This window comes from Penicillium lagena (assembly GCF_028827675.1).
Source record: "Penicillium lagena strain IBT 129212 chromosome Unknown utg000002l_segment0_segment0, whole genome shotgun sequence".
NCBI classification, from domain to species: Eukaryota; Fungi; Ascomycota; class Eurotiomycetes; order Eurotiales; family Aspergillaceae; genus Penicillium; species Penicillium lagena.
In genome coordinates this window covers 854,726-869,763 of record NW_026623223.1, presented here as the reverse complement: position 1 = coordinate 869,763, position 15,038 = coordinate 854,726, and the positions used below count along the sequence as shown (strand labels likewise).

At 50.7% G+C, this 15,038-nt stretch overlaps 6 protein-coding genes across 6 annotated transcripts; 3 read left to right on the top strand and 3 right to left on the bottom strand.

Moving 5' to 3' along the window:
* Positions 1-310: 310 nt before the first annotated feature.
* On the top strand, positions 311-1,162 carry N7510_003098 (sulfotransferase family protein; the record flags this gene model as incomplete). The annotated part of the gene is made up of 1 exon (XM_056975025.1): positions 311-1,162. The coding sequence occupies one exon, from the start codon at positions 311-313 to the stop codon at positions 1,160-1,162; it is 852 nt and encodes a 283-aa protein (XP_056834981.1).
* A 346-nt stretch (positions 1,163-1,508) lies between these two features.
* On the bottom strand, positions 1,509-3,386 carry N7510_003097 (uncharacterized protein; the record flags this gene model as incomplete). Its single annotated transcript, XM_056975024.1, has 3 exons — positions 1,509-3,119; positions 3,180-3,305; positions 3,363-3,386. The coding sequence occupies 3 exons, from the start codon at positions 3,384-3,386 to the stop codon at positions 1,509-1,511; spliced, it is 1,761 nt and encodes a 586-aa protein (XP_056834980.1).
* Positions 3,387-4,088: 702 nt separating this feature from the next.
* On the top strand, positions 4,089-8,067 carry N7510_003096 (GRAM and VASt domain-containing protein; the record flags this gene model as incomplete). The annotated part of the gene is made up of 4 exons (XM_056975023.1): positions 4,089-4,531; positions 4,591-5,846; positions 5,897-7,288; positions 7,343-8,067. 4 exons carry the CDS (start codon positions 4,089-4,091, stop codon positions 8,065-8,067), a joined length of 3,816 nt encoding a protein of 1,271 aa, XP_056834979.1.
* Positions 8,068-8,663: 596 nt separating this feature from the next.
* Positions 8,664-10,112, bottom strand: N7510_003095 (uncharacterized protein; the record flags this gene model as incomplete). Its single annotated transcript, XM_056975022.1, has 1 exon — positions 8,664-10,112. The coding sequence occupies one exon, from the start codon at positions 10,110-10,112 to the stop codon at positions 8,664-8,666; it is 1,449 nt and encodes a 482-aa protein (XP_056834978.1).
* A 1,456-nt stretch (positions 10,113-11,568) lies between these two features.
* N7510_003094 (uncharacterized protein) lies at positions 11,569-12,837 on the bottom strand (the record flags this gene model as incomplete). The annotated part of the gene is made up of 1 exon (XM_056975021.1): positions 11,569-12,837. One exon carries the CDS (start codon positions 12,835-12,837, stop codon positions 11,569-11,571), a length of 1,269 nt encoding a protein of 422 aa, XP_056834977.1.
* Positions 12,838-14,215: 1,378 nt separating this feature from the next.
* On the top strand, positions 14,216-14,891 carry N7510_003093 (uncharacterized protein; the record flags this gene model as incomplete). Its single annotated transcript, XM_056975020.1, has 2 exons — positions 14,216-14,364; positions 14,435-14,891. The coding sequence occupies 2 exons, from the start codon at positions 14,216-14,218 to the stop codon at positions 14,889-14,891; spliced, it is 606 nt and encodes a 201-aa protein (XP_056834976.1).
* Between the last annotated feature and the right edge of the window lie 147 nt (positions 14,892-15,038).

Genomic DNA, 15,038 nt, shown 5'->3' with positions numbered 1-15,038 from the left:
TCCGACCTCTGGGTATTATTCTGTACGGAAATTGGAGTACACAGGAATTGTTGCTCCTACCAAAAATGAATGAGCAATCCGAGCCAGGAACACTGGATCTCAGATACCTTAAGTGGCTTCAATGATTTCATAAGCGGGTAGATTTAACGGACAGATTGTGGATCGAGTAAGATCTGTCCCACCCTATAATATTGTGATTGGTGATGAGAGGGCTTGGGCCCCCAACGTCCATAATAGTAGATATGCTCCGCCATTAGCCGCATATAAACCAGCTGATACGCTTCTCTCTCAAACAACAGCCGCACGAAAAATGAACATCATCCCAGACTGGCTGCTGTACACCGTCTACGGCCTCCCTGCACCAGCAGGCAAACGCCGAAAGCCCATGCAAGTGCTAGCAGTAGGAATCTCCAGGTCAGGCACAGAATCGCTACGAGAAGCACTGCACGTCCTCGGCTTCGATCACACATACCATGGCTTCGACACGATCCTGCCACCTTCCTCATTAGAAGCGACATATCGCCTTCTCCAAAAGAAATATACCACGGCGCCAACTCCAGGCGAGCAATCCGCCAAGCTTACCGCAGAAGACTTCGACACAATTCTGGGCGACAGCGTCGGCGTAAGTGACCTGCTAGCAGCGGAGTTCGCGCCCGAGCTCATCGCGGCATACCCAAACGCCAAAGTAATTCTGAACGTGCGCCGCGATCTCGACGGCTGGTACCGCAGCATGCAGCAGACAATGGGCTATTTCGACTCGAACCCTGTGGATTGGGACTGGTGCAAGTCATGGTTTAGCGCGGAGTTGTTCTGGGTTCGGCAGGCGATGTGCCGGACGCTGATGCCGCGGTTCTTTCGGGGAAGTTTTCATTCTAATGGGAAGTGGGTGTATGAACAGCATGTTGCTTCTATCCGAGGATTGGGTTTACCGGATCATCAACTCCTGGAGTGGTCTGTTGATGATGGCTGGGAGCCGCTGTGCCAGTTCTTGGGCAAGGAAGTGCCGCAGATGGATTTTCCGAATGGGAATCCGCCCAAGGCGTGGGCGGAGCGCATTGCTATGACCATGGCGATGCATCATCGGCGGGCTGTGAGAAATATGTTGATCTTTGGAGGTGTGATGGCTGTAGGGTTGGCCTTGCTTGTTTCCTACTTTCGGTGAGTTGGCTGGCAACTTCAACGGTGTAAAAAGCAAGTTGTTGGATGATACGTATATTTCTATCATAAACTCATAATTCGCTGACTGGATCGAATCCACGGATAGCAAAAAAAAATTGAATGACAAGAGTGGGATTCGAACCCACGCCCCTTTCGAGACACGGAGATTGATAATAACCAATCGGATTCGGGTGGACCTGAACCGTGCGCCATAGACCAACTCGGCCATCTTGCCGGGATGCTTAGGACACTCAATCCGGCCGATCCACGATCCCGAGGTGCATTGCTGCAGTGTTCCTAATGAGGCAGTGTAACGCACGATCCGAGAGACACATGCCTGATGCAGAAGGCTAAGTGTCCCCGATATCCATGTGGAGCCCGGCCTCCGTTGCAGGGCTACCCTCCACGTGAGATTTTGCTTTGGAACTCACTCCCGTATCAATGGTTGGAGAGACCAGGTCTTCTGATTTCTTGGGCGTATTAGGGCTGGCGGCTGGAGGATTGCCTTGGCCATCACCACCTGCCCGGCCCTCTGCTCGCCGGGTCTTGGCGCCCTCCTTCAATTTTTCCCAGCGTTCTCGATACCGCCCAAGCACGTTCGTCAACTTTTTGTTCTCGCGGCCAATGCGCTCTAGCTCCTGCTCACCGCGGCGAACGATCTCTTCCAGTTCTTTGACCCGCGCGTCTGATTCCGACATGGCTGGAGCGCTAGAAAGTTGAGCTGTCGGAGATGTAGCTATGGATGAAGAATGTTCTGGAGACGGGACAGTCTGGTGGTGCATCGCTCTCAAAGATTGCTGCAATGCCAACGATGACGACTGAGCGTTGACCTCCCACATATGCAACCGTTTAGAAAGCGTGTCGGACAGATGTTTCAGAGCTTGGTTTTCCATCTGAAGTTCTTCAAGAGTCTTGGGGTTTTGGAGATTGGTGATCGTCTCAGTAGCTCCCCTCCGCAAGGTCCGTGAATTGGAACCCTGGCGCACTTCTGGGGAAGAAGGGGTCTCGCGTGCGTCCACAAAGTCATCATCAGCATCATCCAGACTGTTTCTGCGAGCCTCCTTCTCCGCTCGTGTCAAGATTCCCGCATAGGACATTGTGCCACCCGTAGTGGGGACAACGTAGAAGGACTCATTCGGATTTCCTGGGCTTGTTCCTGGAGTGTCCTGAATTGAACGCAGCGCAGCTCGCGAGAAGAGCCGACTCACATCTGGCTCAGCCGAAGAAGTTGATCGATCCGAAGTCGCGGGATGACGGTCCAGTTTCGCCTCAGCAGCAGATTTCCGACCTGTTAGGGTAGTTTTCCTAGGCTCCTCCGACCCCAGAGGGAGCCCCGCAAAGGCCAGTGGCGCAGAAATCCTAGAAATAAGACCCTCAAATGTTGAATAAAAGCGTTGGAATGGTTCATCGGCCATTGAAGTCTTGTCCTTCGGGGAGACCGGACCCGCGGTACTCGGAGACGCCGCTTGCTGAGAGGCAACTTCCGCAGCGCTCGGCAAAGGAGGAGACCATGGTTGTCGAGGCGCAGATGCACGGCCCCCTCGTCGCCCCTTAATGGGAACCTCCTGCCATCTCGAGTCTCCCGTCTTGATTCTTGATGGAGCTTCTGCCATTTTCGCTCCGGCCTGCTGAGAGGAGAGCGTTGGCGATACAGGCGATGCGCGTCTCGGATGAGCCGGGATACCTCGTGCAGAGGCGAGGTCACTGGCGATCGAGGTAGTCTCCCGATTCGACACGCGAGCATTCCCCGGCAGCCTTGGAGGCTGGTTCTGGGTATCTGGGGTGATAGGAGTGGTCTTCATGGCCCCGACATCTGTTGAGGTTGGCTGAGACGCGGGATTCGGCGATGCAGCATTCGTTGTGGGCTCTGCATTTGCGCTCACTGGATGTTCATGTTGGAATCTTAGGATCTCCGCGAGCTTCTTGTGGTGGCTTTCGAGTAGCTGGAGGGTACGCAGTGCCTTTGGGACATCCACCGGTCAGAGCTGGAAATGACAGAGGAGACTAGAAGCAAAACTCACTTCGTGATCGAGGGTACTCTGAGCTGCAGCCGCAAACTCACCCGCCGCCAGATCGTGTTCCTCGCTGGCGGCCACCGGGTTGGACTTGCGAGTCTCGAGCACCGCATTTCGGGCGTGGGTATGCGCCTAGATGGATCAAGTCAGCGGCAAGAAGCAGGCAGATCGGTCAGCCGTTCCGCATACCAAGGTCAGTGGTGCAGCCTCCATAACGCAGGGCGCGCAAGAGAGAAGTCCGTCGGAGCGAAGTGACGCCATCCGCTGGCGGTATCGGTATGTATGGTTGGCAGGTCACATGCTCCTCTCATACTTCGAAGAACAATAACTAATAATTCTTCGATAGACGAATGGATTATCTATTATTGTGATGCGATGCGCCACAAACTACATGATCTAGCCCTTACCCTCAAAGCAACCTGAGACAATAGTTGGCGAAGGTAGTTACTGCTTTCAGGATATGGACACCCACACTCCACCCGATGTGACATCCACATTCCTGCAGGGACTGACAGTACTACGCAAGATAACTAACTACACCTGGGTTGTTCGCCAATGCAGCAAAGTGTGGATTAATTCATGCTCATAGAGTGTAAGTAATTAGAAGAACCTGTTTCCCTTTAATGCAATTAGGTAGAGACCAACGAAGTGACTGCAGCTGACTAAGGTGCGGAGACCACTCCCCTCTTGCGTCGCCAATTGCTACCTACCTCATCTCTGTCGCTGCTACGGTGTTTCCCTCCATTCATCATGCCTGTGCCCACCTAAAGACAGTACTGTGTACCACATCCCATGCTGTGGTCATCTTCGTTTGTCTCTGATCTGGTCCGTCGCTAGTCTCTTGGACACATAGCAGCCACGGCCAAAATCAGCGCATCGCGCCCCGCCCCCTGGTGTCCTTCCGATCGGAACACCATGGAGGATTCCACCCCCCAGGACTCACCACCCTCCAGCATTGCAAGCAACAGCAGGGCCCGTCGCTCGTGGACGGTTTCGGCGGACTCAGAGGCGATTCTGAGCTCCGGCCGGAGCAACGGGCAGTCATCCGTTGCCTCCAGTATCGAAAGACCAAAAACCCAGGATGGAGAGGCAGGGGATTCCGCCAGGGCTGGCTCCAGCAGTTTCTCCAAATTGATGAATGCTCGTCGGAGGCGCAAGGAGAGAAAGAACAGTCAAAAACCGTCGGAGGACCTGCAGCCGGTGCCAAGCGGAGTGGTAGAACGAGCTCTACGAGCAAGTCGGTCGAATGAGTCTCGAGATAGCACCTCGGCTGCCTCCTCCTCATCCGTAACCGTCGAGTCGTTACCCCCTGAAGGTGATGTGATTAATTTACTGACAGATGACTCCGAACCTGACAAGTGAGTCGTTTCTTTGATATCTCAAGACCCCTTCTGACCGGCTCTGCCAACTTGCCTAGGACTCCTCCTCTTACCTCTCACAACTCGCATACCGGTTTCTACACCCTGTCTTCTCCGCTCATTAAGACCACCTCTGTCGACCCCTCTGTCGACCCGACTGACACCGACGGAGCTCACGCCGATGTGGACTCTGTAGTGAGCGGCCCGAGTGCGACTGGCTCGGAGTCAAATACGGGCGATAGTCTCCCAAGATCTGCGGCCCAAGCAACCTTGGAGGTTCCAACAGATTCCAATGGAAAGAGGCGTGCTTCAGCAGCGAAACGTTTCAAGGAAGCTATTTCCTCATCACAGGACAAGAAAAGTGCCAGCGAGGACTCAGAACGCGCATCATCTAAGTCCGGGGGAACCCGAAGTGGACGGAGTCTATTCAGCAGTCGGCGAAGCAGCCTGTCATCAAAACGAGCTCAGCCGAGCCCGGAACCTGCCCCGCCAATGCCGGCGCCCATTCGGACCGACTTCACGGACGAAAAGTCAGTCGCAGAACAAAACCCTACGTCTCCTGAAAAGTCCCATGCCAAAACTCCGTTGCCTACAACTCCCCGCCAGCCAAGCCTCCCAGCACCGGAAACAACAGTGACCCCACCAACGCCTACTGAGAATCGCCTGCTCGGTTCTCATACGATGCCCAATGTGACAGACTCCCCCGAATCACCCAAACCCAGAAACTCCCTTTCCTCCGCTGGGATTACGGTGAGTCCCTCTGGGAACATGATATCACATCGACGAGTGAGATCTGCTTCTGCAGCTCATGCCCCGAGCAAACTGTCTACTTCGACATCATTGAGTCCTCTCGAGGAGGCAAAGCCCCTTGCACATCAACAAAGTGGCTTCTTTTCGTCTGTGTTCTCCGTTGCCCAGAACGCAGCATCCTCATTAAGCAACACCCTCAGCACTCAACAAAGGAATCGACCCGTCTCTCAAACCGCCACTGCTTCTGCGAACAACTTGTCTGTCGAATCTGCCAGTGATGAAGCTGATAAAACGTCCAGCATAAGTGAAGAAGGGAAATCAACGACTGTGGAGACCCTTGGGGCCGGTGATCTAAGTTTCAGCCATTTGGATATTGATACACCGCCAGGCGAGGTGATCTCTACCACTGATGGGGTTGTTATTACCAAGCCCAGCTCGCCTATTGAAAAACGGAGAAATACTGCTGTGTATCAGAGGGACGAGGAGGCTGCCAAGCTCGAAGACAAGCGTGCAGCACGCGCAGTTCACATGGCCTACGAGAAGCCTTCAGATCCCATCTTGGCTGGTCCGACAACTGAAGATGCCCTTGATCTTCAATCTACCGTCTCCCTTCAGGAGACGGCACCATTACTGGTGATCATACCCCTCTGACAGGCAGTATCATCGACGGCGACCTGAGCGGTATCAAACGTACCGGTAGTGCCCGCAGCCGACAGGCTCGGAGACATCGGGGCTCTTCTGGGGCGACAGGATCGACGGTCGCTGCCGCTGTCGCTGGTGCTAGTGCACTTGCATTGGGTGCATCTGGTGCCAATTCCAGTGTTCCTCGCCTGACCGGTTTTGCTGTCGCGAGCAAGAAACGCAATAGGGACTTCCACCAGCTTTTCCGAAGTGTTCCGGAGGATGATTACTTGATCGAGGATTACAGCTGTGCACTTCAACGGGAAATCATCTTGGCTGGTCGCATCTATGTCTCCGAAGGACACATTTGTTTCTCCAGCAACATTCTCGGCTGGGTTACCACGCTTGTGATCAGTTTTGATGAGGTTGTGGCGGTGGAGAAAGAAAACACCGCAATGGTTTTTCCGAATGCAATCGCCATCCAGACCCTACATGCACGACATACCTTCCGCAGTTTACTTAGCCGTGAGTCCACTTATGATCTAATGGTCAATATTTGGAAGATCAACCATCCTTCTCTCAAAAGCTCTGTGAACGGAACCCGTGTGGCGGGTACCGGTGACAAGACAGAGAAGATTGGCGACAGTGACTCGGAGACCGAGTTGTCCGACGAAGACGACATTTACGATGAGGATGAAGAAGATGACAACGCCGATAGCCTTTTCGAAGCTGGAGATGCGAGCATGAACGGTAGCTCAACATCTTTGCCGGCAAGGGGCAGATTGAGCCGCCAGACTTCTGGCTTATTGCCGGCTGCGAACGGATCGCCACCTGCTGTTGGGTCGAATGGCGAAGCCAAGAGTGGCAACAAATCATCGCTCGCCAAGGATGCTGAAAATGATTTCCCCGGTCCGCCTACACATGCACCCACTGAATATACGGACTCCGATGGACAGTACGAGAAGGTCATCAAAGATGAGCTGATTCCGGCACCACTTGGGAAAGTGTACTCCCTAGTCTTCGGTCCCGCGTCTGGAGATTTCATGACCAAGTTTCTGGTCGAGAACCAAAAGTCAGGCGAGCTGCAATTCGAGGGAGGCATGAAGGGCCTTACCAATGAAAGCCGCACCCGGAAGTACTCATACATCAAGCCTCTCCCTGGCTCGATCGGGCCCAAACAGACGAAATGTATCAGTACAGAAAATCTGGACTTCTTGGATCTGGAAAAAGCCGTCCTCGTCACGTTGACTACTCAGACCCCCGATGTGCCTAGTGGAAATGTTTTTTCTACCAAGACCAAATACCTCTTTACCTGGGCTGCTGGTAACCAAATGCGCTTTCTCATGACCTGTACAATCGAGTGGACGGGCAAAAGTTGGTTGAAGGGTAAGTCTATTTCCGACGGTATATTCAGAGGCGTTGGACACTGATCAGTTATAGGTCCAATTGAGAAAGGTGCAATCGATGGCCAGACTACATTTGGCAACGAGCTGGTCAAGGCCCTCAAGATGGGTGTTGTTCCTCGCGGGCGTGCAGCTCCTGGGCGGACAAAAGGCCGGCGCAAGAAGGGTGACGCGGCAGCTCGTGAGGCATCTACCGCAGCGTCATTGAAGGCAGCAGCGGATGCCAATGCAGCCCAGGCGCAATCTTGGGGCTTACTTGAGCCTGTTCGTTCGATCCTCGAGCCCTTCGCCAGCTTATTCAAGCCGTTATGGAGCGGCAACATCGCAATCTTGGTCATCGGCGTTCTACTATATATGGTGTTTTTCCGGTCCCCATCAGGGTCATCTATGCTCTCGCATGATTCTGGCTGCCCAGGTCACAGCTTACCTCAACGCCTGGCCGCATATGAGGAAATGTGGCGACGCGAAGAAAGCGAGCTCTGGACTTGGCTGGAAGACCGTGTGGGCATGGACGGCATGGTTTTCCCGAATGTCGCCACCCATCGATCATCTGGGTCACCCTCTGGCCGCAGTTACTCCCGATTCAATAGCGCAGATGAGCGTGATCTAACTGCTCGACTGCGCGAGGAGCGGGTCTCCGATCGAGAGATGGACCATGCAATTCGGACCACCCGCCAACGGCTCGATGTCCTTGAGGAGATGATAAGCAGGAACAAGGAGCGATTGGTCGTTGACGAAGAGGCGATCCGATCCGAACTGTGAGGGCTCGACTCAACCTAAGGCCCATGCCAGGGCTTTCCCCCATACACTTGACTGGATATTTTTTTTTCTTTTCCCTGTATTGTTTATGTGTTCTTTTTTTGGATTTTGAGAGCGATTAAGCGTTTTCACCACGTGCAGTTTGCATCACTGACACTGGCTCTCCCATTCCTTGCCTCTTCCAGGTCTCTTTCATATTTGTTCATGTTTCCGATGATGACTTGTTGCACCGGAAAACTCTCGAGTCACAAGGGACTGTTCGACTGCAGGACTCAAGCAGAGCCTTGTTACCCAATTGTTGCCATTTGTTTTGACTGCTTTTAGCCTGACTCAAGTCACCCACAGTCATTTTGATCGCTATTCGACCCTGCCTTGATCGCGGAGGAGCGAGCTTCTCATTACCTGTATATAACTGCCAACTGCCTAGTCTATACCAATGTACGCCAGAGCGGGTCCGATCCCAACCTGCTTGTGGTTTCTTTCATTAGTGTTGCAATATTTCTTTCATGATTTCAGCCTGCAGTCTTTAAATCATCCTCGCTAGTTAAATGGTTTCTTTTTTGCATATATCCTATGAGTGTGGGTGGATTGCTGAGTTCTTAGATGGTATACCGGAACCCTTCATGGCCCTCCAGAACTATCTCCCCTCTGTCTGCCCGCTTGTTTTGTAGACGAAAGTAGATACTGAGAGCAGCGACAAGTGCTACTACCAGCAGCATCAGACCAATGCTTGCCCAAGTGCCAGGAATATAGCGTGGTGCATCCTGGGTACGAAATATTAGCCCGCCCACAATTCCACCGATACCACCGAAGCCAACAATTGAGGCGCTGGAGAAAGCCCGGCTCCATTGGCCTCTGATGTTGTTCGCCTGGTAAGTAAGAATAGATGGGATACTCGAATTGCCTCCAGCCGTGAGCAAGAAGCAACCGACGAACTGAACTACGGCTGACTGCCCATAGGCCATCAGGGCAAGTCCACAGACAGCCATGAGGCAGTTGGCCACAATGATTGGACCGCGGATGTGGTAACGATCTCCAATCCAGGCCTCGGCAGCCATCACAATCCCAGCAAAGACATAGGGAGGTGCAACTAGGCACTGAGATGCGCCCACACTAAAGCCCATGCTTCCCGACAATATAATTGGAAGAAAGTAGGCGACGGAGTAACACACTGCTGTAGCGGCGCAGAATATAATGGCGAACGCCCATATCTTCAAGTCCAAGGCTGGCGCGAAGAACTTGGCCCATCGAAATTCCTCCATGTCTTGGTCGCCTCGGTCTTGCTGGACACGGTGGATCATGAACATGCACTCGGCACGGCTGAGGAAACTCATTCTGGAAATCGACTTGCATTCATAATCAGGAAAATCGGGCAGAAAGGCGTAGCAGAGACCGCCCACAAGGCACGTCAGGATCCCCTCTATGATGAAAATCCAGCGGAAGCCGTCTAGGCCTCCAACGCCTTGCATTTTGGTCAGGCCGAAGGCAAGAATGCCGGAGAATGCCGATGCAACCATTCCAATAATATAGTATCCTGCATATCGCTTCTGTAACTCGTACCGAACATACCAAGTCGAAAGCAGGAAGATGATGCCAGGGAAGAACCCGCCTTCAAAAAGACCGAGGAGCAAGCGAAGGGCTGTCATCTGTTGCCAAGTATGCAGGAAGCCAAAGGCAATCATGGTAACTCCCCATAACAGGACAAGGGTTGATAAGAACCATCTTGCGCCGAAGTGGCGCACGGTGGCTGTAGCAGGTGCTTGCCCAAGAACATATGTGATGAAGAACACCAGCACCACTACCGAGTATCGGTTGTCCTGGGTTAACTGCAGGTCTTCGTTCATGCCCGCAATTGCGGCACTAGAGATGTTCGTTCGGTCCATCAAACTGACGCAGGCTGTGAGACCGCACATGGTAACAAGACGTCTATCGACTCGTCGGATGATCTTTTTCTTTTCATGATCGGTAAACTCAGTACCGGGTGTGTTGGCTTCGATATTGTCCAGGTGGTCTATTTCAAATTCATCTTTTTCTTGAGAGGACCTCATCCTGGGCGTGATGTGATGTTATCGGTGAAAGATGCCGGAAGGGAGCGAGATTGGCCAAAGTATTGGTAAACATACATAGGCTAACCACTCTTTTGAGTACATACGTCCCTTTTTATGTCTGGGCAGCACCCCATACCCCATATTCCAAGGAGCCTCGGTTCTAGGCATCAGCACCCCGCATCTTAGAAGATAATGGTTTCATTTTGTAAAAGATTTGGATATTTGGTTGATATTGCTGGAAGGTCCATGCGACAACTGGGGCATCGGCCAGCTGATCAAAATCGGCGAGTCGGCCAATATCGGCCAAATCCTAAATGGCGCTGCTATATGACATAAAATGACAACGAAATAGATGTATGTGACAGATGTAGATATAAAGTCTACGCTGTGAAAGAAAATATAATGAGAGAATAATACGAATCAAGATAATAATTCGGAGTTCTCTATCTCTTCAACTGTGTTGAATGATCTTCAAAGCAAGTTCTCCTGCACCGTTTAGCATTTTGTTCCAGTCAAGCCAACGAATGAGCCGGTTGGATTTGTCGACCTTCAAGTGGTTGACTTGGCACGATATGACGACGGTCCGGCCGCGGGAGCTGGATTGGTGGAGGAAATCCGTGTCGTCAAGATGACCCAAGACTTTCTCGTCCTAATCAACCATGGTATTGAGGAGTGAATCGATATTCGATGTAGGACTACAAATACGATTGTCAACGGACTCGGTTGTTAAATTCCAAGATTCCCCCATACAATAGGCCGAAAACGGGCTATAGGGAAACATCAGCCATTTGATGCGAGCCTCGGCAAATCCATTACTACCATGAAAAAGGCCAATGTGATTGCTAATTTTTGTCTTCTCGGCTGAGTTCATCATTTTTTTGGTCACAATCCTGCCACTGAGTTGTGAGAATACAGTGAGCTAATGAACGATGTCGAGTAGGGCGCTTTTGATTGGAAGCTGAACGGCTCTAACCGTAACCCAGACGTAAGCTATAAGCTGAAAAATACTGATTGATTTCAAATGCACATAATTGGCTGAAATATCGAAAGACAAGTAATAAATTATAAGGCCTGCTCAGTTTGACTTCTCTAATACTGGTTATGAAACAAGGGTCTTTGAAGGCCTCGGCTGGTCTCTCGCCACCACAGTAGGGAGTTGTGCGGTTCGGGGCTTTCCCGCACAAAGGTAGTATATAGCGCCTGCATTGGCCGATGTTCGGCCAATTCCCTATACTATAGTTTGGAGCCGAATGTCGATAATGCCGCTGGGAATCCAACGTCGTCGAAGGACAAAATGAATATGAAGTTCTGATCGATCTCTAATCCCGCTATGGCGTGGTCCCGAACTGGGATTGGGCTGCGTCGTCTAGTTGCCGTGGGATGGTTGTATAACTCGCATATTGAGAAATACGTATATTTGTACAGATGGTTGGAAACAAAAAGAAAAACAATTTAATCAGCTGAAACCTGCAGCCTTCTCACCCTCGGGCTTTTGCTCAGCTCCTTCTTTGGCCATGCTCTTTCGGGCTTTTCCTCCAGTGCGACTGAATGTTTTATTTTGAGCAGTTGAAGTTTTCCATGCTTTAATTCCGGAATTGAAGCTATCGTCAATCTGTTCAAGTGTAAGACGAGCTGTCTCTGGAACGAGCAGGTAGACCAAGACCACTATGACCATAGTCACACCAGCATAGAAATAGCCAACATTGGCGCCCATGTTGCCGTATTTTGGATCAAGCATATAAGGTGTCCAGAAAGTGGCTGCAAAGGAGAATATCCCGAAGAGCATCATCGTGTTTGCTTGCCCGTATGTGCGCAGAGAAACACTATGCATTTCAACAGCAGCGAGCGAGGCGCTGGGAGCCACAGTTCCGCCAAAGATAAATGCCCACAGGCAGAGAAAGACAACTACCACCATCCGAGAAACCATATCAGCCATCCCCAAGGCTGTACTGACAGACGAGAGTACTAGCATGCAAACTCCCATGGCGGTGTACCCGAACAGAAGGGCAAATCTTCTCCCACCATATTCAATAACAAAAGGTCCAATACAGGCTCCACCCAAAATGCAAAGCCCAATAATAACATTGATCAGATATGGGTTGCTTATTCCCACCCCGCGGAGGAATATCGTTGCATAGGGTTGCACAAATTGAATTCCCGTAATTCCTAATCCAATCATAATAATCGCAGAAGCACCTGTCCGACGAATGTAGTTTGGTCGATAAATTGCGAGCCAGGACTCAATGGCAGTGCCAGGACCACGCTCGGATTCAATGTGGCTTTTGACATCGTTAATTTGTGCGGTTACCTCCGGCGAGTAGGGATCCCTTTGGTATAATCTGCCAAACGACTTTCGTGCTTCTTCTTCTCGATTCTTATTCAAGAGCCAACGCGGCGACTCGGGAAACATCAAGATCCCGGCGCCGAGAAGGATTCCCAAAGGAATTTGACAAATTATTGGCGTTTTCCACTGCCAATTGTTGTCAGGCGCCAGCTTCGCAGACCCAATGCACACAGCAAATGAAGCAAAATTACCCAGTGCCAAACCAATGTTGTAGATCCCAAGCCCAAAACCACGTCTCTGAGCAGCAATGCATTCTGAACCGTAGGTGACACTTGCAGACAAGAGTTGTCCAATTCCTGTAGCACTGATGCACTTGCAAACCATATAGTTGCGGAAGCTACCTGCTGTCCCAAGCATGCCAGCAGCGCCAACAATGGCCATTGCGCTCCCGACCTGGATTGACCATCGACGGCCCATATATCTGCCAGCTATGCCGGAGAGACAGCCTCCAATTGATAGAAAGAGATAGCTCAAACTAATCAGAGACTGTTGTATTGCCGTAATATGGCACTCCTGTATCACAGCCCCAGTCGCTAGATTTTGGACCTCGTGGCAGGTTCCGAATGCCTTTCGAAAAGCCGGCATTATTAACACGGTACCGGAATATCCATTGTCGAAATTCGAAATCCATGCAGCAAAAGATATCCATATTGAAAACCGTATCATGGATGCTGATGAGCCTTTGGGGCTTTCCTGCCTTGCTGTAACGCGAACTAGAGGAGGAAATTGAGGTGCCAAGTCGTCTCTGCAAGTAGAATTTTCACAACGCATTGTAGAGTGGCTCTGAGAATGCCCAGAGAGAATAAGAATTCGTGAGTTGATCTTGTGGGCTTGGCATTATCCCTTGGCCAACGCTCCAGTTTATATGCTGCTCGTTGGGGATCTTGCAGGGCCGTTCAAGGACCACGCACACTCCACATACCAGAAGCCACGCCATACATACCTACCTGAATCACAAAACATGCCGGTGCCTTGCAATGCCCAATTGGAAATATTACTTGATGAAGAGAATTAACGCATAATATAGCTTTATCCAGTATTCATGCAAGACACTTGCATAAATTTTTCCCTCTGGGTACATACGAGATCAGAATATGTGTCGGGGATTGTAGGGCTGGTGTCATGAAACTTCAAAATATGGACACTTATTTCAAATGATCCTCAAAAGCACTGCTGCTTGGCCATTGGCATTAACAGGAAATTGCCGCTCATTTATTATTCGACAAAATCAGACCGTTCTATCGCACGCGTTGTCTTATGCTGAATGAAGAGATGCTTGTCTCATCAGCTTTCATACTGTCCCCCTTTATCCCCGAATGAATGTCACACATCCCTTGGCTTTTGTTATGCACTGCTACCTAATCAATGTTTGACTTAAATTTTTTAGTCACCATGTTAAACCTCACACCCAATATGTAATTGTAACCAATGCAGTATGTACTGTTACCGCGCTATGTGGGGCGCTTCCAGTTGCGATGAATAGGAACACTTTAAGATGATCGATCGAGTGATGTTACTCGCGAATTAAGGCAAATCGATTTGTTTAGATTACTATTAAGACTAGATGCATAGCACACCATTTCTACATGCATCTCATATGTTAGCGGAAGAGTATATGTAGCGAGTGGTCCCGCACGAGCAATTAGGTCCCGCAGCCAAGCCGGTCAAGCTGCGGGGAAATATTTAGGAAGCGGCTTATCCTCCAAGGCTCGGTTTTTTTCCTCCAATTTGACGTTCTCTAAACTCAATTCTTGCAAACATGGAGAAAGAACTGGAGAAGCAGTTGACGGAACAACAAATCAAGTCACTCCTTGTTCGGGAGAGATATTACCGAGATACGGCGCAGTGGGAAAACCTGCGGAATTCCTACCACCCAGATGTCTCAAAGACAGCAATCAAGATTACTTGGTATGACCCCAGGCTTACATTAGCATTATTTCACAGTCCACGCTGTCTAATATACTCCCCACGTTTCCAGGTTCGAGGGAGACGCGGATGGATTTGTTGCTGGGTCCCAAAAGATGGCTGGCGGCGGCACCAATGTCACGCACACTATCTGTCCAGTGGTTGTCCATGTGAATGATGATAAGGCCGTGACCGAATCTATTGGTAGCATCAACTCCCGCTTCAATCTGGAAGGTCACGATTATGACTGCGCATCTTACACACGATTCATTTCGCGGCTTCAGAAGGTCAATGGAGAATGGAAATTGTTAACTCTGCATGCTATCTATGAACGGGATACCATTACGCCGGCCGTTCCCATGTCCTCGCCTCCGGCCAAGTTTGACCTGACGGGTTATCGTCCAAGCTATAACTGTATTGGTTGGCTGCTGGCCCGTAAAGGATTTCAGATCAATCAGGACTTGCCGGGATCGGACCGTCCCGAACTGATTGCACAGCTGATGGATGAGGCGTGGAATTGGTTGAAATAAATGGATAAGATTGTTCCGAAGTAAATATATATCTTTGGTCGGAAGACCTCGTCGCCAATGCTGAGCAAGTAGTTTGGATTATATATTCAAATCCCTCGTATATCAGCAGACAGTATCAAATATCTGTAGAGTGTTCAATCAATGTTT